This window comes from Natator depressus, chromosome 7 (assembly GCF_965152275.1).
Source record: "Natator depressus isolate rNatDep1 chromosome 7, rNatDep2.hap1, whole genome shotgun sequence".
In the NCBI taxonomy this organism is placed as follows: Eukaryota; Metazoa; Chordata; order Testudines; family Cheloniidae; genus Natator; species Natator depressus.
The window spans coordinates 40,923,067-40,943,894 of NC_134240.1; the positions used below are offsets into that span (position 1 = coordinate 40,923,067).

The 20,828-nt window shown below is 40.3% G+C and overlaps 2 protein-coding genes across 7 annotated transcripts in view; one reads left to right on the forward strand and one right to left on the reverse strand.

The window, feature by feature from the left end:
• CENPP (centromere protein P) overlaps positions 1–20,828 on the forward strand; it is a 310,225-nt gene that overhangs the window by 197,645 nt on the left and 91,752 nt on the right. The gene's annotated exons all lie outside the window — the stretch shown is intronic.
• ECM2 (extracellular matrix protein 2) overlaps positions 1–20,828 on the reverse strand; it is a 42,885-nt gene that overhangs the window by 16,273 nt on the left and 5,784 nt on the right. For 3 of the 4 annotated variants that reach the window (XM_074958204.1, XM_074958203.1, XM_074958206.1), the window contains exons 2-3: positions 18,634–18,952; positions 3,879–4,067 (exon numbers count right to left, since the gene is read on the reverse strand). In XM_074958204.1, coding sequence (XP_074814305.1) covers positions 3,879–4,067; positions 18,634–18,928 — 484 coding nt within the window. In that variant the 5' untranslated portion in view covers positions 18,929–18,952. The remainder of the gene's footprint in view (positions 1–3,878; positions 4,068–18,633; positions 18,953–20,828) is intronic. The other variant, XM_074958205.1, reaches the window with a different exon arrangement.

Below are 20,828 nucleotides of genomic sequence, written 5' to 3' on the forward strand. Positions count from 1 at the left end.
TCTTGATGAATCTTTACTGTAAAAATGATTCAAATGTCAGTGTATAATACTTTTATGAGGGAATAATAATATTACAATCATTATGCAAATCCAGCATCTGATGAATTTTACTGAACACAGCTGGTTAGTGGAGAATCCAGATTTTAAGTGAGTATGACGATCAATGGTTAAGCCTTTACAGCAGCTACAATGTAGAATAGTTATCTGTATTCTTTTTTGTAAAGGTGTTAATATGATAAATAAGAAAGCATCAAAGCAGTTCCAAAAGAATTTGAATATAGGCTTAATTTGGTAGTACATTTTTGAACTATTGCATTTGTTAATGTTATGTGCCTGGCACAAGGTCCCAAATAGAAAAAAGTGTGCCTGGAGATGGGAGGAGGGTTTATAGTAGCACTAGGTTCTCAGAACCCTTTCCCCCAATGGGGGAGCAGAAGCTAGCTGGTACAGCCCTGGTTAAAGCTGTCTGGAGAGGGGAGGTTGGCTGGAGAGAGATGTTGATTCAGCTGTTCTCCCAGGTCCCTGTGAAGTTCAGAGCCATAGTGGAAAGGTTTGGGGACAATGTATACCTTCAAATCAGCGGCACTACTATGGGTACCTGCATGGCCCCACAGTATGCCAACATTTTTATGGCTGACTTTGAACAACGCTTCCTCAGCTCTCGTCCCCTAATGCCCCTACTCTACTTGCGCTATATTATGACATCTTCGTCATCTGGACCCATGGAAAAGAAGCCCTTGAGGAATTCCACCATGATTTCAACAATTTCCATCCCACCATCAACCTCAGCCTGGACCAGTCCACACAAGAGATCCACTTCCTGGACACTACAGTGCTAATAAGCGATGGTCACATAAACACCACCCTATACCGGAAACCTACTGACCACTATTCCTACCTACATGCCTCCAGCTTTCACCCTGACCACACCACACGATCCATGGTCTACAGCCAAGCTCTACGATACAACCGCATTTGCTCCAACCCCTCAGACAGAGACAAACACCTACAAGATCTCTATCAAGCATTCTTACAACTACAGTACCCACCTGCTGAAGTGAAGAAACAGATTGACAGAGCCAGAAGAGTACCCAGAAGTCACCTACTACAGGACAGGCCCAACAAAGAAAATAACAGAACGCCACTAGCCTTCACCTTCAGCCCCCAACTAAAACCTCTCCAACGCATCATCAAGGATCTACAACCTATCCTGAAGGATGACCCAACACCCTTACAAATCTTGGGAGACAGGCCAGTCCTTGCCTACAGACAGCCCCCCAACCTGAAGCAAATACTCACCAGCAACCACACACCACACAACAGAACCACTAACCCAGGAACCTATCCTTGCAACAAAGCCCATTGCCAACTGTGCCACATATCTATTCAGGGGACACCATCATAGGGCCTAATCACATCAGCCACACTATCAGAGGCTCGTTCACCTGCACATCTACCAATGTGATATATGCCATCATGTGCCAGCAATGCCCCTCTGCCATGTATATTGGTCAAACTGGACAGTCTCTACATAAAAGAATAAATGAACACAAATCAGATGTCAAGAATTATAACATTCATAAACCAGTCGGAGAACACTTCAATCTCTCTGGTCACTCGATTTCTGATCTCAAAGTGACTATCCTTCAACAAAAAAACTTCGAAAACAGACTCCAACGAGAGACTGCTGAATTGGAATTAATTTGCAAATTGGATACAATTAACTTAGGCTTGAATAGAGACTGGGAGTGGTTGAGTCATTATACTAAATAAAACTATTTCCCCTTGTTTATTCCTCCTCCCCACCCACCCCCCACCCCCACCCCCACTGTTACTCAGACGTTCTTGTTAACTCCTGGAAATGTGCTGGAAATGGCCCACCTTGATTATCAATTCAAAAGGTTTTCTCTCCCCCTCCACCCCACTCTCCTGCTGATAATAGCTCATCTTAAGTGATCACTCTCCTTACAGTGTGTATTTTTTCATGGTCTGTGTGTATATAAATCTCCTCACTGTATTTTCCACTTTATGCATCCGATGAAGTGAGCTGTAGCTCACGAAAGCTTATGCTCAAATAAATTGGTTAGTCTCTAAGGTGCCACAAGTACTCCTTTTCTTTTTGCGAATACAGACTAACACGGCTGCTACTCTGAAAAGTGGAAAGATTGCACTGCAATTTGTGCATGTACATATGCATGTGCACATGCAAACCATGCCAATTTGAATAAATCTAGTATAATTGTTGCTCTATACATCAATCTTGCTACTAGCTTTACAATCAACTTTCCACCCATGCTCAACCCAGCAGAGATATAGAAAGAAAAAGTATCACTACTACTGTCACCGTAAGTACAAAAGTTAAATAGTGTGCATTCTTGTGGGATAAATAATACTTTTATATATGCAAATGTCACCAATCCATTTTCTCTCCTTTCTTTTCATCGTCTGAAACCACAGGGTTGGAGGCTGTTCTTGCTGATATTCTGCCATGTTAACTGCTTCCTCTCACTTGGTCAGCATGAGTACACGTTTTTATATGCTCACCGCCCATTGTCTTTGTTTGAGGTACATCTGCTAAAAGGAGGGTGGACTCAACTACATTCATAACTTTTTTTTATTCTTTATTTTAAAATAGAAATTCTAGTGATAATTTGAAATTAGTGTTACTCAAAAACAATAGTTTTTAAAATTGTATACCCTATTTAAGAGAAAATATTTACTGAACCTTGGAAACTTGTTTTGCTAAAACACATTAACTGGTATTTAGAACATCTTTATCGCTTTGTTACTTTAAAGTCTGATAAGAAATATACTTGGTACTTGTTTCCTAAATGCACAACTAGACTTTCCACCATCAAGTTTAAGTGCAAAAGAGATACAAGGGTCTGATCCTGCTAGGTGGGGACCTTCAGTTGTCATTGGCTTCACTGGAAACAATGCAGCATTCTTGCAATAGAAAAGATGCTTTTCTATAGTGAAAAGTTTTGTGGGGGTTTTTCAGTGTGGGGTGATGGATAACTTGGACATTTGGTCACACTATTAGGGTTAATTTTATAGGTAGTATATCCAGGGTTAATAAATGATTAACTGAGGTGTTAATAAATGGTTGGTCAGTTGTCATAGATGTTAGTGTCCAACAGGTTAATAGATTGCTTGTAACTACCACTTTTTATTGCTTTCTTCTGGTGTGTTTATAACAATTTATAACACATACTACTCGTGTGTCTAATGTGCTTTTATATCATGTAGAAATCATTTATTAACACTTTATAAATGGAACCTTATTTCTTTTTGGTATGTACTGTAAAGGAGTAAAGTTTATGCTTTTATTTCATTAGCTGAAAAAACATAGGGATGATAGTGAGGGGAGGAGAAAACAAAAAAGGGAAAAAATCAATAGAAAATATGGGGCCCTGTCCTTTTCCCATTGCAGGCATAGCATATTTCCATTTGGGAGCAACAAAGAGTTTTACATACCTTTTGGATTTTATTATGGAACAATTTTTGTTGATTCTGTAAAGAAAAACTGAGCTGTACAGCTGCCGTTATTACATAATTTTGAACTTTTCTACTTTCTGTATTTTAAAAAATTGTTTGTTTTAAGAATTCCAAGGCCATAAGGGACCATTTTGCTTATCTATTCTGACTTCCTGTTAATACAGGCCATAGAATTTCCCCAAAATAATTTCTATAATATATATTTTAGAAAAAGTTAAATATGTATAATAAAATTGCATAAATCATTACTTGTTTTTTTATAGGTTATATCACTTACCCTTTGTCTTTATTTAATGTTTTATTTGAGGTAGTTTTAAAATAGTAAAAATAACAAATAGAAAATTAAATGATGGATAAGAAGATAGTATAGTGTACTGTACCAATATCAGAGCAAACTGGGCAGCACTCTCCTTCAGGTATCTCAGTTTTGTGACATGTCAGAGAAAGGCACGTAGTTTCATCACAAATCACTTTTCCTTTTGAACAAAGACAAGTAATGCAAGGTTTGGGGGACCACACAGCTTTATCGTACATAATCATCCCGTTAGCTGTACAATGCCCTTTCTTTCCTAATAAAAGAAAAAGAATTAGGTCAAAAGCAAGAGGTGAATTAAATAATAATTCTTTGATAGCTTAAACTGAAATTAACATTATACAGTTTCATTGTTTAGATCTTGGATATATTTGATATTAATAGTAAATTGGTTGGGGAAGCCAGAGAATATGGCTAATGTTAAAGGCAAATATTTCATTTTACTGGATCTTCAGTAGATGCTTTTCAGCTAATTAATGTTTCAGGTGTTAAATGCTTTTTATTGCTCTTAACCTGAAAGTGAATGAATGATTTCTCTGCAGAATGTATTTAAGTAGGAGAGTCTTAGTTTGGTGCTTGAGTACAGTATGAAGAAAGAATTCTTAAATGTGTGTATTATTCTTTTCTGTAAAAATTACATCAGACATTTTTGATATAATGAGGATATTTCCAGTATGTAGATAAAATACTTTAGCTTACAATTTCACTCTGGATATCTGAGTCCTCAATAGTTGATAAGGAACTGAAGAGAACATAAAACATTTCTTTTTAGTATATATTTCTAAAGCACCCATCACCATATTCTCTAGGAAGCAAGGGCATCACAATGACTGTCACAAACCTCATCACCTTCCACTCTGAGTGCAAGGAGCATTTCTTTGACCTTGCCTTCTGTAACATAAACACATAGTAACAGGTATATTTCTATTAAAAAAACAAAACAAAAAAACCCACACATTTCCAAACCACGAGACTCCACTGCACATGCATCTCCCTGGGGGGAAAGGATGAGAGAACAAACAACGTGTAACAGATGTGTAGTCATGTTGCTTAATGCATGACTGGAAAGCCTTCAGATTCTAAGGTGATGAGCACAGTATAAGAACCTGAACAGAACAGGGCCAAATCCTTACCCATTGAAGTGAAAAGAAGAATGCCCATTGACAACAGCAGAATCAGGATTTAGCCTTAAGTGAGTTTAGTGTTTATTAAAACATGCCAGATTGACAGTTGTAAATAAAAATCCTCTTTCTAAAAAATGGTTTAAACATGGGCAGAATCTATGTCAGCTGCTCTCACATTGCCCTGCCACTGTGTCTCAGTCCTGACCTGGTAGGGTCATTAAGGTGGGAGATGGGATGGTATAGTTAATTATCCATGTCCTGTTCAATCTTTGGCCTCTCTGCTTTGCCTAAAGAGGGGACAATTAGCATCAATTCTGATGGTGGCTTTTATGATGTGGACATCTGATGGGAACTGGTTATAGTTTCTATACTTAATCCCTTCCATGTCTGATTGTCTTCATGGAGAGATGTTCCCTGTCTGTGGCAACAGAAGGCTGATGAGAACTTTGCTCTGACCCAGAGCTTCAGATCACCCCTCAGGAAGAATTTTCCAGAATTCTCTGCCTCCAGTAGATAGCCGATTCGTCAGGTTTTAAACCAGACAGTGATTTTTTTCTATGGTTTTGTCCTGAGACAGAACTGGCTATAGTTTTATCTGGTATCACAGGTGGGAAACACCATTTTCAAGAGCATGCTGCTCCAGACCTGCTGGTGTGACCTCACATGCACCAGCTGAGGTCATGCCAGTGGGTGTGGAGTGACAGGCTCTTCAAAATGGTGTCCTCAATGCAATGTGCCTCAGATGCATTGTGAATTTTGCAAGGTCACATTGGTCAGGGTGGGCCCACGCTGTTTCCAGGTGCGGTATTCTAGGGATGTGGCGGTGGACAGCCTAGCCTCCAAGCAGCACATGTAGCATGCCGAAGGCAGAATTTTCACAAGATTTTTAACTAAATGTATCTGTTTCTTCAGTGGCTTTGAGGTTTTTCTCCTCAAAACAGTTAAAATGAAAAAAAAATATTTTGGGTTTCTGAGGGTTTGAAAGAAAGTACTCTCCTTCTCAGAAATGTCAGTCAGAGACAGCAGGCCAAAGTGAAACCCAGCTGTTAACCGGAGTGTGGGCAAGATCCACCCCAGGATGGTTGAGCAGACCGCATGAAAACTCCTTTTGTTGAGAACAGGCCAGAATCATTGTCATGGAACTGGGGGTAGGTTTTTTTCAAACCAAACATGGGACAGTGTTCTTCTACCGGTTTTTGAATGTTATGATTCCTGATGTCAGGAACCAGTAGGAGAACACTTCAACCTCTCTGGCCACTCAGTAAAAGATTTAAGGGTGGCAATTTTGCAACAGAAAAGCTTCAAAAACAGATTCCAATGAGAAGCTGCTGAGCTTGAATTAATATGCAAACAAGATACCATTAACTTGGGTTTGAATAGAGACTGGGAGTGGCTGGGTCATTACACATATTGAATCTATTTCCCCATGTTAAATATCCTCTCACCTTCTTGTCAACTGTCTAAATGGGCCATCTTGATTATCACTACAAAAGTTTTTTTCTCCTGCTGATAATAGCTCCTCTTAATTAATTAGCCTCTTACAGTTTGTATGGCAACTTCCACCTTCTCTGTATGTGTATATATATATATATCTTCTTACTATATGTTCCAGTCTATGCATCCGATGAAGTGGCTGTAGTCCATGAAAGCTTATGCTCTAATAAATTTTTTAGTCTGTAAGGTGCCACAAGTACTCCTGTTATTTTTGCGGATACGGACTAACACGGCTGCTAGTCTAAACCTACTTATTTTCTGTGGTCAGTCCCCACACAATCCAGACCAAGCAGTGGAGTAGTATAGGTTGAAGTGATTCACATCCTCCTCCCTGAGAGATGGACGTATTTCCACTTCCTATACAGCCTCCCTAGTCCCACAGGAGTCATAAAGTGGCTACCCTTTTCCTTATGGAGGCATGCAGGAGTCATGCCTACAGACTCCTTCCTTCCTTCCTTCCTTCCAGTCTCCCTGGTAATGTAGTCTCCCCCTCACAGAGCCCTTCCCGCCTTTCTCTCAGGAGTTTGGCCCAGGGGACTGGTGAAGGATATTGCTCACAATCAACAATAAAAGAAAGAGCAAAAACTCTTAAAACCTTTTATAAGAGGTTTTAAGATCCTCTAAACAGAAAGAGACACCTTTAATGCTGAGATTTTGAGATATCTCAGACAGTTCACCAGACTTCGAAGAATTACATATAAATGGGGGTTTAACTTCATAGGTGCTTATGCTTTTAGAAAATACAACAGTAAAAACACACAAACTCAAAGACCCTAACCTTGAAAAACTGTGTGACTGCTGTGTAATTCTTCCTCATTTGGTTTATAAGTATGTTAAGAAGGTGGAGTAGGAATTCCCTTAAAGTCCTATCTTGTATCTAAGGACTATAAGGTCTTCATTTTTCTGGCTAAAGTTAAGCCTTCTATGGCCTCCTTGTTAAAGAGCATAGTAATACCAGTTGAGGTAGTATTTCTGCCAAACCCATTAGCAGGTGAATTAGATAATCACTCAGACTGAACTTCGATACAGCAGCCTCAACCCTCAGAGCATTGGCTGCAGTCTCTTATTGTGGAAATCTAGGCTTAACTGTGAGAAAGTGCCCAAAAACAGCCCCCCTTCTCCCGCGCACACACGCTAAAATTCTTCATCCCACCCAAAGCAGTTCTTGTTTTTTGGGTTTCACAAGTCTGGACAAATTACCCCTCCTATGAGGGCATGCTTCAGGATAGGCCTTTATCTAGGAGTGAAGCACATCAGAAAATGGGTGCTTCAGATAATCAGGGAAGGATATTCAATGAAACTCATTGTCCCAGTGACAAGTTTGTTATCCCAAATTAAATTAAAATAAACCAACACTATCAACAAGACTTTTCACAGCATCAGAAGATGAAGAGTGCAGTAGTCTATCTCCTACATATTTGAACTACAGAATCAGTTCCATGGAGAGACTGATATTCTGGAAAGGGTACAGTATTGTTTGTGATACGAAAAGAAACAATCGCATGCAGCCCATTCTAGATTTCAGGTCTCCCAACAAGTCCATAAGGTGATCAATATTCCAGACGGAAACACTGAAATTTACCATTACCTTGTTATCTTCCCAAAGCTTCAGAATATGAAAATAAACCTTCTGGAGATATGATCAGGGAGACTCACCCAAAAGCACTAGAGTTTTTTCTGCGGCAAGAAGCAAGAAGCATTTTCTATACAGAGTACTCCTTTTTTGACTCATAACTTCTACATGGATATTCACAATTGCCTTACCACTTGTATCTTCAAGTGAAAGGGATATATGTCCACCAGCGTCTGATAACTTTTCATCATGTTAGACAGGGCCCAGCAGCCATTGCGAAAACCCTGAGAAATATGGCGTTGAACAAACAAGTGGAAGCACCCATTACAATTCACAGAGAAGTCTACCATTTAAGTTCTATCCAAAGCCATCTTTATTTCAGAAGTGACGCAGAAGAAGATAGGGAGTGATTCGCCAAATATTTATCCTAAGATCAACTCTCTGAACTAGTTTTTCTCCTGTGTGGCTACCTGGCACAATTCTTGATTCACTTCCTGTCAGCAATTGGTTAATTCATTCTTAATGTTACATAACAACTATCTAAGAATGGGTCCAGAGAAACTGGTAATCAGTATAGATGCCAGACCCCAGATAGTAGGAATATAACTGGACTCCTGCAAGGATCATCTTTTTGTCCTGTGTTTATACAGTGCCTAGCACGATGGTCCATGAGTAGGGATCCTAGGCACTTCCATAATACAAATAAAAATATGACTGGAGGCAGATGTAGCCCAGAGAGGCATATAACCTGTCCAATGCTATGGACTATCAACCTTCATCACTACTTAGAAAATTAGCCTTGATCTACTCCTTGGAACCCTACATCAAGTAGGAAAGTCAGGGTTGACTAGCTCAACAAGACATGCTTAGAACACAAGGAATACATCTATATATCATCTAGTCTTCGGTGCACCACAGGCCAGGTTGGAAGCCTGTTGATTAATGTGTTTGCATGTAAGTCCAGATGGAAAGCCAAAAGAGGAAGAGACATTCAAAAGTAGAGGCTGTTGTCCCCTTATTTCAGAAGTGGGCTAAAAATCCTTCTTTATGCTATTTCCCTCTCAACCACTCGAGAGCAAAGATGGTAAAGAAGATTGTGAAACAGGCCATAGTTGTTATAATGACCTTCACATTAATCCTCAGAATTTGTTTCTCAGACCTGATTTAGAGGAAAGTTGAACTTCCTCTCAAGGTCCATACACGCGCACACAGCATAGTGCAAGAGAGATCTATCCTGAGCCAATATCTAGTGTTACCTAACTTCTTTTTGTATCTTCTGGGAAGCTGAGAGAAAGAAGCGACAGTCATTCATTCTAAGAAGGGTGATAAACACCCTCTTGGAATCTGAGGAAATTCACAAATGATCGCTTGTGGTGTAGGTGTTGGCATTACAAGGGACACGCATCAGGGCAAAGTCAGTTCAAGCAAAGGACATTCTGATGTTTTTTCAATATGCCCTGATCAGTTAGCTCAAGATCAATACTTTTGCAAAGAGCACTCAATGATTGCAGGCATGCTGCACCATAAGAAACCCATGAGAATCTCTCATCATCATATAAGATTCCTGAGGATCACCACTCTTATCAGTCTTCTGGCAATATGCAGGTTCTTATCATGAGCTTGATTTGTGGGCCTAATAAAGGCATCTTTCAGCTTCACAGTTGGTAGGTCTCTTCTCACTGAAAGTATCTTGTCTATTCACCACCCTTCTTGTCTAAGGGGGTTTCGGAGCATGACATTCTCTAAATGAAACTTTGGTTACACGTTGTTTCAGATGTGGTAGTTCTAACTCTAAATGTGGTAGAACTAACCAGGCCTCCATCCCCAAGTCCATGATATTCTCATATTAGGAAGTGGTATTGTTGTTGTTCTGGTTGAATGCAGATGTCCTAAGTAGAAATGCATGTGTTAGATGTGAACAGACGCTACAGAGGAATAAGGTGCATTTAACACACGCATTCAAAGCCTCAGGTACAACTCCTCTCTTTACTTTACACTGTAAAGAGAACAGTGTTTTTGTGAGTGGAGAGATCACACATATCTTATGAGAAGGACTGTAAGGCTACTACAGGGACTTCCATCCACATTTTCTCAAAGGCTGTAGAGTCCTGCTGATGAACTGTTTGTTAAAGGAACAGGGTACTCCTGTAACCCTTAAAATTCCTATTCAGTTCTTCACGGGTAAATTGAATCCTCCTCCCTTCCTAGGGATGACTTATTGCTTCCTAAATCCCACCATGAAGACTGTCTGATATAGAGGGAACGAGAAAGGGAAAATGCTGTCATAGTGTGAATTTTCATGGTAGGACCCTCCATGGAGCTGAGGTACTCAGGGGAAAAAAATAGTAAGCTCTTGAAACAATTACACCTAATTTCTTTTCTGTTATTTTCTGAAAAGGCCTGCACAGTCCATAGATTTATATCAATATTTTCATTAGCATAAGCCTTTATTCACTTGCACTCTGATCAGCTCAAACTATGCTAGCAGGAGAGGAAATTATCTGGGTCCAAATGGTATTTCGTGCCCTTCCTCATTTCACCCAGGTATCCATAATACAGCTGTTAGAGAGATACTCACTGCTAAGATCCTGACTGCAGCTTTCTATGTGCTCTGTAATGGGTCATTATATTTTTTTCATATACTCTCCTCTCATGGCTGATTCCCCACTCTGGCACTTCAAGTGCAGAAGGTGGAAGCCCACAAGGATTCTAAAAGTTAATACTGGCCACTCCAGGCTTGCATTAAATTCCCAAGGTTACATCTTTTTTCTGACCTTGGATGGGTAGATGCTGCCACCACCCAAGTGCGAGAACCCAGGAATTCCTTCCTGTGGAGTATCCTCAATCCCTTTCACACCCCCTTCAGAGAAGAGCTGAGAAGGCAACAGCTGATTTCCTTTTTTTCTAACAGCTAATTAAACAACGATAGCTAAGTGGTTTGAGCATTGGCCTGCTAAACCCAGGGCTGTGAGTTCAATCCTTGAGGAGGCCATTTAGGGATCTGGGGGAAAAAAAAATTGGGGATTGTGCCTGCTTTGAGCAGGGGGTTGGACTAGATGATCTCCTGAGGCCCCTTCCAACTCTGATAGTCCTTGAGTCTATATGCACAAACCTCTTAGGATACAAAAATCCAATCCTGTTTTAAAAAAAGGTAAATTTTATTAAAAACAAAAAGAAAGGAAATACATTTGGAACTTAGGATTTTTGCTAGATTTAAAAAAAAAAAAAACAATTACAAGGATTAAGTAACAAGATAGCTCTCTTGAGGTCCAGCTTAAAGGTTACAAGCAAAACAAAAGCACCCGGAGTTAGCACAGAAGAGTCCACAAGCCATAAAGAAATAAGAGATAAACCTAATCATGTCTTCCAAGACATTTCCTAATCTACTTACATATCTGGGGTTTCAAATGAGTAGTTTCTAGATATGATCTGGTGATCCATCATACCTGGCCCAAAGCTTTTTACAGCATAGTTCCAGCCCTGTCTCTGCTCTCCGGGAGAACAACACAGACAGACAAAGGGGAAGTTTTTTTCCCAATTTTCAAAAGTTCTAGCCTTCCCATTGGCCCTTTGGTCAGGTGCCCCTCCCTTCCTTTTACCTATGCAGGGTGACTTTTTAACCGTTTACAGCGGTGGTGAGCAAACTTTTTGGCCTGAGGGCCACATTGGGGTTCCAAAACTGTATGGAGGGCCGGGTAGGGAAGGCTTTGCCACCCCAAACAGCCTGGCCCCTGCCCCCTATCTGCCCTTTCCCACTTCCTGCCCCCTGACTGCCCCCCTCAGAATCCCCAACCCATCCAAACCCCCCTGCTCCCTGTCCCCTGACTGCCTCCTCCCAGGACCACCCCCCTGGGACCCTACCCCCTATCCAACCCCCTCTGCTCCCTATCCCCTGACTGCCCCAACCCCTATCCACACCCCCGCCCCCTGACAGGCCCCCCAGGACTCCCATGCCTATCCAACCCCCCCGTTCCCCATCCCCTGACTGGCCCCCCCGAACCTCCGCCCCATCCAGCCATCCCTTTCTCCCTGTCCCCCGACTGCCCCCTTGGACTCCCTGCCCCATATCCAACCCCCCGCTCCCCGCCCCCTTACCATGCCACTCAGAGCACCAGGACTGGCAGCCGTGTTGCCCGGCTGGAGCTAGCCACGCCGCCACACTGCCCAGCAGGAGCTCGAAGCCCTGCTGCCCAGAGCACTGGTGGCACAACAAGCTGAGGTTGCGGGGAAGGGGAGACAGGAGGGGCGGGGCCGGGGGCTAGCCTACCCGGCCAGGAGCTCAAGGGCTGGGCAGGGTATGGCCCACGGGCCATAGTTTTACATAGTTTACAGGTAAAGCAAGTACAGAACTACTACCAAGAAGGATTTATAGCTAACTGGCTGGCTGGGTGTCCATAAAAGGGAGCTACCCCCCACCTTTCATTTATCACATCTTCAAAGGAAACTCAAAGAACAGTACACTTGGCCCTGAAAAAAAAATAAAAACCCAGCAGCTGCAAAGTAGCATATATCCTATCTGAGCTGGAAATATCTCTGCTTTTCTTCAAAATTTCTCTTTTGTTTTTGTTATTTGACAATATCTGAGGTCAAGGAAAGTTTTGTCTGAATGAAAACTCGGTAAGAAATGAGTCAGGATTTGGCTTCTTTCTGCAGATGTATATATTCAATTATTAATATTGCTTTCTGTTTAAATTCAAATTTCTTAAAGGGCGGTGTTATACATATAGGGACAAAATCCGCCTAGCCATTTTGCATGTGCTCAGTGATAACTCGGGAGCAAGTAACTTTTTCTCCTCTTGCTTGACCTGTATAAGGACCAGGCAGAATTGCAGTCCCTGTACCTCATCCTTAGTTCCTCAAGGATTCATGATATCCCCTAGGGGGCAGAGAGGAGGTTGAACTATGGCCCTCACTGCCCCTCTTATCCACACACCATACAGGACCAGCAATGCAAGGAGTAGGAAAGACTGCACCCCCTTAAATAGTGCAACACTGTACCTCCCATTACACTGATCTACATAACAGGCAGGACTTAGCCCATAAACAAGAAACGAGACTGGAAAGTTGCCTTACAGGTAACGAAACATTTTACTTACTTATTTCATCTCTGTGTACGTGATCTGACACACAAAGGAATGCAGATAGCTGATTACTATTATTGATATTCTATTTGTGTCCATTCCTTTTCATGCATGTGCTTAAATTAATAGAAATGGTCTTTAATTGGCATTATGCAAGAGCGAGGAGAGGAGAGTAATCATTTAGGAGAGTAAGATCTTGGGGTGCTTTGGAGCAACAGAAATGTAAGATTTTTTTCTATTGCTGAAGCAGAATTTATAGCAGGTCTATTATTTAATAGACACTTCCAAATCTGATCTTAACTAAAATTTTGAACTTTAAAAACTAGACTGAATAATACCTTGTGGTTGAAATCTTTGGCAGCTAAGCACAGGACTTTCAATCTTTGGAAATATGGTGCAACTCCAGTATTGCATTACGACTAAAATAAGACCAGTGGCTTTACCTCAACTTTTGGGTAAAAGTCTAGATAAACAGAAATGGACAGAACTGGGGGTGAAGGAAACCGCACATTATTTCAACATGACTGATGGTCTCTGACAGAAAGATGAGAATTGCTTAAATAGAATAGATGCTATTTATGTGGTTTTTCTTCTATTTAATTTAAAGAATGTTTTCAAATGAAAGGTTTCATGTAAGTAGTATCATTATGAATGCATTATATTAGCACCCACTGAAATTACTACAATCAGAGTTTTGTCAGCCTTTCCATTAAAACCTCCAATTTTCAAGCTTGTTTTGAGATGGTTAGTTTAGTCTGAAAGAAGGTCCAAACCAAAAGTGAATTGTTCTAGAAAATGTGAATAAAAATTTTTTCTGCCATTTAAGCCACAAGAAGGTTTCAAAAGTTCTCTGGGTATGCAACACATCCTGTAAGACACAGAAAATTTTCATAATGTGAACTAGTAGTTTTGGATATGCAGACTGTGGTAGTGATTTTTGTAATGTTTTTCTAGGACCTGGATAGAGACCACTAATTTAATTCACATAGTCCACCAAACAAGCATCAGATTATTATGATTTGGGTCTGATTTTAATAAACGTAGGTGAAATACTCCATTATTAGTTCCCTAAGGCAGCAAGTCCCTCTGCTCCAAATTACAAAATTATTTTTAGTATGGAGAATTTCTAGACAGGCATGATGCTCTAGATTAAAGAATCAGTAAGTAGACCCTGAAATAACATGCAATATTTTTATACAGTATCAAGATTTTGTCTCTTCCTGTGTCATTATATTCAGCTTCTTTTAAATATCACCAGATTATAAATATGGACTGAGATTGGTGATCTTGTCTCTTAAGAATGTGTTTTGTATGCTTGTGAGGCTCAGTCTTTCCACTGATAACATATCTGACATGGAGTATCATTTCTAATAATCTTTTGAGATTTAGAGCCATTATCTCAGAGCTATTAATTTATTTTATTAAGAAAACAAATCAGAGTATACCCAAAACACTTAGTTCAAGGAATATTTTAAGTATTAAGGTTTTTAACATTTGGGAAAATATCTGAAGTGGTCTTGAGTATCACTTATACTATTGCCATTAGGGCACCAGTGAGCAGACATTAATTGACTTACCAGATATGTTAAGATAGGAGCTATGAACATTATTACATGATCTTAAAAGCTACTGGATATTTTGAGGTTGTGAAAACATTAGTGAGGCTAAGGGAAAAAATGTATTAGGTAAAGTGCAGTCAGTGTGTGGAAAATTACAGAAAATATTACTCTTATGTGGTAAAAAAAACAAAAAACCTCTGAGACTTATAGACATAGACATGCAGAAATGATTGTCATTAACAAGTTTCATGAACTAAACACAGTAAATTATAAAAAAAAGTACTGCAGTAATTAGGATTATAAAACTTTTATTTTTTTATTTAAGTAAGTGTGTCTGTTAGAGGGGGTGTTGGTAGTATTGCCTAACATTAAGGTTTATATGTATATATATAAATGCCATTATAGTTAAGGTTGGCTCATGACATCTATTTAAAGATCAACCTTTCTAAGTCCTCTAAAATTGTCATGCTTAGTTGGATTTCTTTGAAACTGGTGTGCCTCAGGAGGGTGTCATTTGAGCCAGGGTTCCAAAGATATATGCTCAGAAAAAAAAAAGTTCTAAAAAAATTTCTAGGTGGGTTTTGGGTTTTTTTGCCCAGAGTTAGAGATAAAACCATTATTATGATGCAGGTCAAAATGGTCTCAATCTGTCAAGTTTTATGCAAGGTAGTGCATGGCAGCCACTAAATCTTTGAGGGACCCAAATTGAGAATGGTATTACAAAATGTACGTTTTTGATGTGCCGATACCGAAAAATGTCTGGAAGGTTTCCTTTCCTGCTATTTTATATGCTTTAAAGCTTAAATCTTGTAAGTGCTCTAAAATCTGAACTGTTAATTGGCTTGCTTTGAAATTTGATATGCCTCATGAGAGCATTATATGGTGTTAGTGATCCAAATTTGGGAGTATTTAACCAATGGGTTCCTGAATTACAGGGTCCCTCCAAAAAAGTTTCCTTTTGGTGTTTTGTACTGTTAAACTGAGAAGTACTAATGATTGGATGAGTAACAGACCTCTTGAAGGCTCTGAACTCCCCATTGCACTAACATATCTAAGGATAGGTTAATGACAAACCTCCTCCTAAAACAAAATAAGTTTTGGACTGAATCACTGGATGTTCCTACAACTTGAGAGTCCACATGTGGCAATTTTATTTTGGGGGGAATGTAATCAAAATATTTCGAGGTAGAAAATAGATACGTGAATTCTTCCTGGGAGGAGAGGTGTGTTAGGGGAGCAGGTGATTGGAGGAATAGTAAAGAGGGGTTTGGGGCTGTTGCAAGGGGAGGGAGTTGATTGGGTGGGGAGATGAATGGGGATGGATGGTAGGGGAAGCGAGATAGATTGGGGGCTCAGGCGTGAGGGAGGCATGGTACCCCTCAGCTCTGCCAGTGCACTCCAACCTCACTGCACCCTCAGCTCTGTCAATGTACCTCAACCTTCCTGCACGGGCAGCTCTTGCAGTGCATCCCAACCTGTCTGATCCCCACAGCTCTGCCAGTGCACTCCAAACCCCTGCTCCTCAGCTCTGCCAGTGCATTCCAACCCCTCTGCACCCCACAGCTCTTCCGGTGCACCCCAACCACCCTGCATCACGTGTGCCAGTGCACACCAACTACCCTACACACCACAGCTCCGCCAGTGCACACCAAACTGGCTTCCCCATCCCCCTGCACTTCCCAGCTGCCCTGCAATGAACCCCAACCACCGTGAACCTCAACCTTCTTACACCCCCAGTGCTGCCAGTGCACCCCAACAGGTGCAGAAAAGAGCTACCAGGATCATCAGAGGAGTGGAGAACCTTCCTTATGAGAGGAGACTTAAGGAGCTGGGCTTGGTTAGCCTAACAAAATGAAGGCTGAGGGGAGATATGATTGCTCTCTATAAATTCATCAGAGGGATAAACACCAGGGAGGGAGAGGAAGTGTTATTTAAGTTAAGAGCCAATGTTGTCACAAGAACAAATGGATATAAACTGGCCATCAACAAGTTCAGACTTCAAATTAGCTGAAGGTTTTTAACCTTCAGATGGGTGAAGTTCTGGAACAGCCTTCCAAGGGGAGGGAGTAGTGGGGGCAAAAAATCTAACTTGTTTTAAGTCTGAGCTTGATACGTTTATGGAGGGGATGGTATGATCAGGTTGCCTACACTGGCATACGGCCCCTCTCTGTCTGCTATTAGCAAATATCTCCAGTGGCCAGAAGTGGGACATTAGATGGGAAAGGCTCCGAGTTACTACAGAGAATTCTTTCCCAGGGGTCTGGCTGGTGGGTCTTGCCCATTTGCTCAGGATCTAACTGCCATATTTAAGGTTGGAAAGGAATTTTTCCCCAGGTCAGCTTGGCAGAGACCCTCGGGTTTTTTCACCTTCCTCTGCAGCGAGGAGTATGAGTCACTTGCTGGTTTGAATAAGAATAAATGGTAGATTCGCTGAAGACTTCAGTAACTCAGCCAAAGGTTATGGACCAATTGCCAGAGTGGGTGGGGACGTTCTGCAGCCTGCAATGAGCAAAAGGTCAGACTAGATGATCATGATGGTCCCTTCTGGCCTTAAAGTCTATGAGTCTAAAAAAGCCCTACATCCCACAGTGCTGCCAGGGCACCCCAATCCTCCTGCACCCTAACCCCCCAGCTCTACCAGTGCACCCCAACCCCTCTGAACCCCAACCAGCTCTTCTAGTGAACCCTAACCATCCTTTACCCTGCAGATCTGCCAGTGTACCATTGAACCCCATCTTCCATCTGTTCCCTTGGAGCTGGCTAATAATCACTGGAAATTATTTGGATACACTCCAGGTGCGGTCAGTGTATTAGGTGTACCTACATTAAATGTTCGAGGCTGTAGTTGGGCCTGTTTGGTAGAAGTGTGTTTGTGAGGTGAGGACGTCTATGGATTACTTTGTGGTGTGTGACAGCAGTGATTATGATAAGAGGTCTATTTTTTGCACCCTCTGATGTGTGTTGGAAAAGGGAAGAGCTGCATGTATATCTTCAGGATCCACTATACATCATTTCAGTGCAGAATTGTGTGCATTCTATAATTAGCAGGGCACAGGGGTTTAACTGTACTGAATGGTGGATGCGGTAATTAGCTGTGCTTGGTAGAGGTGTGTTTGCAACATCTATGGATTACTTTGAGGTGTGTGACAGAGGTGTGACTGTGATATGAGGACATCTGTTTTCTACCCTCTTGTGTGTGAGAAAAGGGAAGAGGTGCATGTGTACCTTCAGGATGCAACATGCATAATTTCTATGCAGAATTATGTAGGTTATGTCAATAGAAGGGTATAGTGCTTTTATTATAAAGGATATTTTCAGAAGTGAGGTGGAATATGAAAAGATTCTGATGCTTTAGTGATGGTTAATGAAAGTGAGATGGTGTCCTGTGAGTAAGTGTAAGGTTGTTGTAAAAGGCTGTGAAATGGTTTTTAAATTGTGTACATGTGGTATTCTTACTGGGGAGTTGGCTAATTGTGTGGGTGTATACTAGGATCTGGAACCTCCTGAATCTAGTAGTGCCGAGAGCTAGTATGAGCATATTAAGATATTGCTTAAAGAAGGTAGAGGGAAGATGGTGTGGGCAACCTTTTTGTCCTTTAATAGTGTTAGATAGTATCCTGTGGGTGAATGTGAATGGGTTGTAAAAGGAGATAAAGCACTTGTACATTTCAGCAGCTGTGGGGTTGGCAGAGTAAAGAGGTGTGTGTGTTAATGGAGCATATTGGGGCATTGCTGAGAGAGAGCAGAGTTAAGTTTGCATAGGCAACTTTAACTGAATTTTCTGGTTTGCAGACGTTTGAGTTTTGCTCAACTCTACATATCATCTTAACTCTTCATTCACATCACTTTTTACCACTGAATGAGAGTGTGTGTGTAATTTAAAGTTACAGTTGCATGAATTTCTTTTAAAGCAAAGGAAAAGTGTGGCCTACGGTGAGGAGGGTTTCTAAGTATAGAGGTAAAATGCAAAACATCATTGTTCTCTTCTTACCTGGTAAGACACTGTAACTGGATTCATGTCCACTCAAACCTATAAGAGAGTCAAATACTTCTGTAATGCCATCATCAATATTAATAAGGGGAACACTTGGTACTACAGCAACAGTAGTTGAAGTCTTAATCTGTGGTTGTCTGTTTGGTCTGTGGTTTGCTGAGGAACCCTTTCTTGATCCTCTATAGCGCATTCTCCTTCTTTGCCGCCTAGGAATTTCATTTGTTTGATTTTCAACAAAATCAATACACCAACAGACAAGCAGGAAATAATAAAGCAAAGATGCAGTCTGCATGTTTTTCTCTTCACAAGCAGTGCCCTAAAAAAGAAAAAGTGAGATATAGATACAGCTTTTTATAGTATATGTCATGTAATGCAAGTTTAAAACACAGTTTTCAGAAAATGCTTAGACTGCTCCAGGGTGGATTTGGTTTAAATCATGATTTAAATCACTGGTCAGGAAGACTTGATTTAATCATAGATTTCTACATAAAAGTGCATTCTTGTTGGTTGTTATAACCTTAATACATATTCTTCACAACTTAGAGATAGATGTAGGTTTCATTTTTAGAAGGTACACACTATACATTTTTAAGTTTTTTATTTTAAAAACTTTTCAGACTAGTTTTACAGCTATATCAGAAAATGAATGATTGTTTGGTTATTTCATTTACCAAAGGTAATTGAAGCAGATATTTATGAAGTCATTGGGAGGTGAACTATCTCCAATTCAACAGGTTAATCATTAATATTTGGAGGATTTTCTTGCCATGATGTATTAGGAGGAGAACATCACCAGACAGACATTTAAATTGTTTTATTTAACTAAAACAATAAAGTTATGTATTCTGGATTTTTTTCTTCAACAGCAAACGTATAATATTTTAGCAAAACAAGCATATGAATTTTTGAATTTAGTTAAACATTCAAGTTTTTTAAAATCAGGTTTGTTTTTGTTAAAATAAAATAGTTAAATGAAAATAGTGAAATGAAATATTAAAAAAAAAATTAAATTGACTATGTCAGCCAGATCCACATAAGAAACTTAAAATATTGGCTTCTGCAGCTAACTCAGTCATCTTCACCTTCATTTTCCTGTTTGTTCATCATCTGGAAAAGAAAAACCAGCTTTCCTGCTTTTTCAGGTCCCAAATGATTTCTCAGTTTGGAATGAATTAGTCCAAAGGAAGAAAATATTCTTTCTACACCGTCAGAAGAAGCTACTGCTGTTAAAAGTGAGATTATCACTTCAACAGTCTCTGAATCCAAGTGCTTAAGTGAATTCCACCAGTTGACTGGTGTGACTTTCTTTAAAACATCATCAACAAACATATATTTCTTGAATGGTTCTTATTCCCAAACTGATTCTCTTTTATGGCCTGCTGCCATTGTAGGTTTTCCTTTCTAGTGAGAGAATGGTATGGTAGATCTCAAATCAATGAAGGCTACACTCAGAAAGACCTCAAGACTTCTGGAATATGCTGCTCAACAGTTTCACTTTTGTTTCTACTGTCTGTCCCTCCCTTCTCACATTTATCTCCAGACTTCTTCTCTTTGTCCAGATCTGTTCCGCCCCCAACATTCTTCTATTTATTGAACTTTTTGAAACTTTGCACTTTTAGAGAGAGGTACGGGATTGACTCTGTACATAAATTTGCAGAGGGACAATAGGGTTGAGGTCTGTTACTTCTCACCTCTATTTATTTATTTATTTATTTAAAAACATTTTTGCTGTTAACAAGCATGTTATCTCTAAAAGAAAAGGAGTACTTGTGGCACCTTAGAGACTAACCAATTTATTTGAGCATAAGCTTTCGTGAGCTACAGCTCACTTCATCAGATGCATACTGATGAAGTGAGCTGTAGCTCACGAAAGCTTATGCTCAAATAAATTGGTTAGTCTCTAAGGTGCCACAAGTACTCCTTTTCTTTTTGCGAATACAGACTAACACGGCTGTTACTCTGAAACCATGTTATCTCTGGAGACACAAATCCACAGTTTGAGAACTGTAAAACTAAGCATCTCTGATGGTATCTTCTAGACTGAGCACTGAGTCCCATTGGGTAGGTAGCAAGATTAACCTAAATAATCTATACAGAAGCCCCTAGAACCCCATAAGATTGGGTCCCTAATCGATGAACTATTGACATTCATTTACAGAACTTTTCTTAAGCATTACATGACTATATTGTCT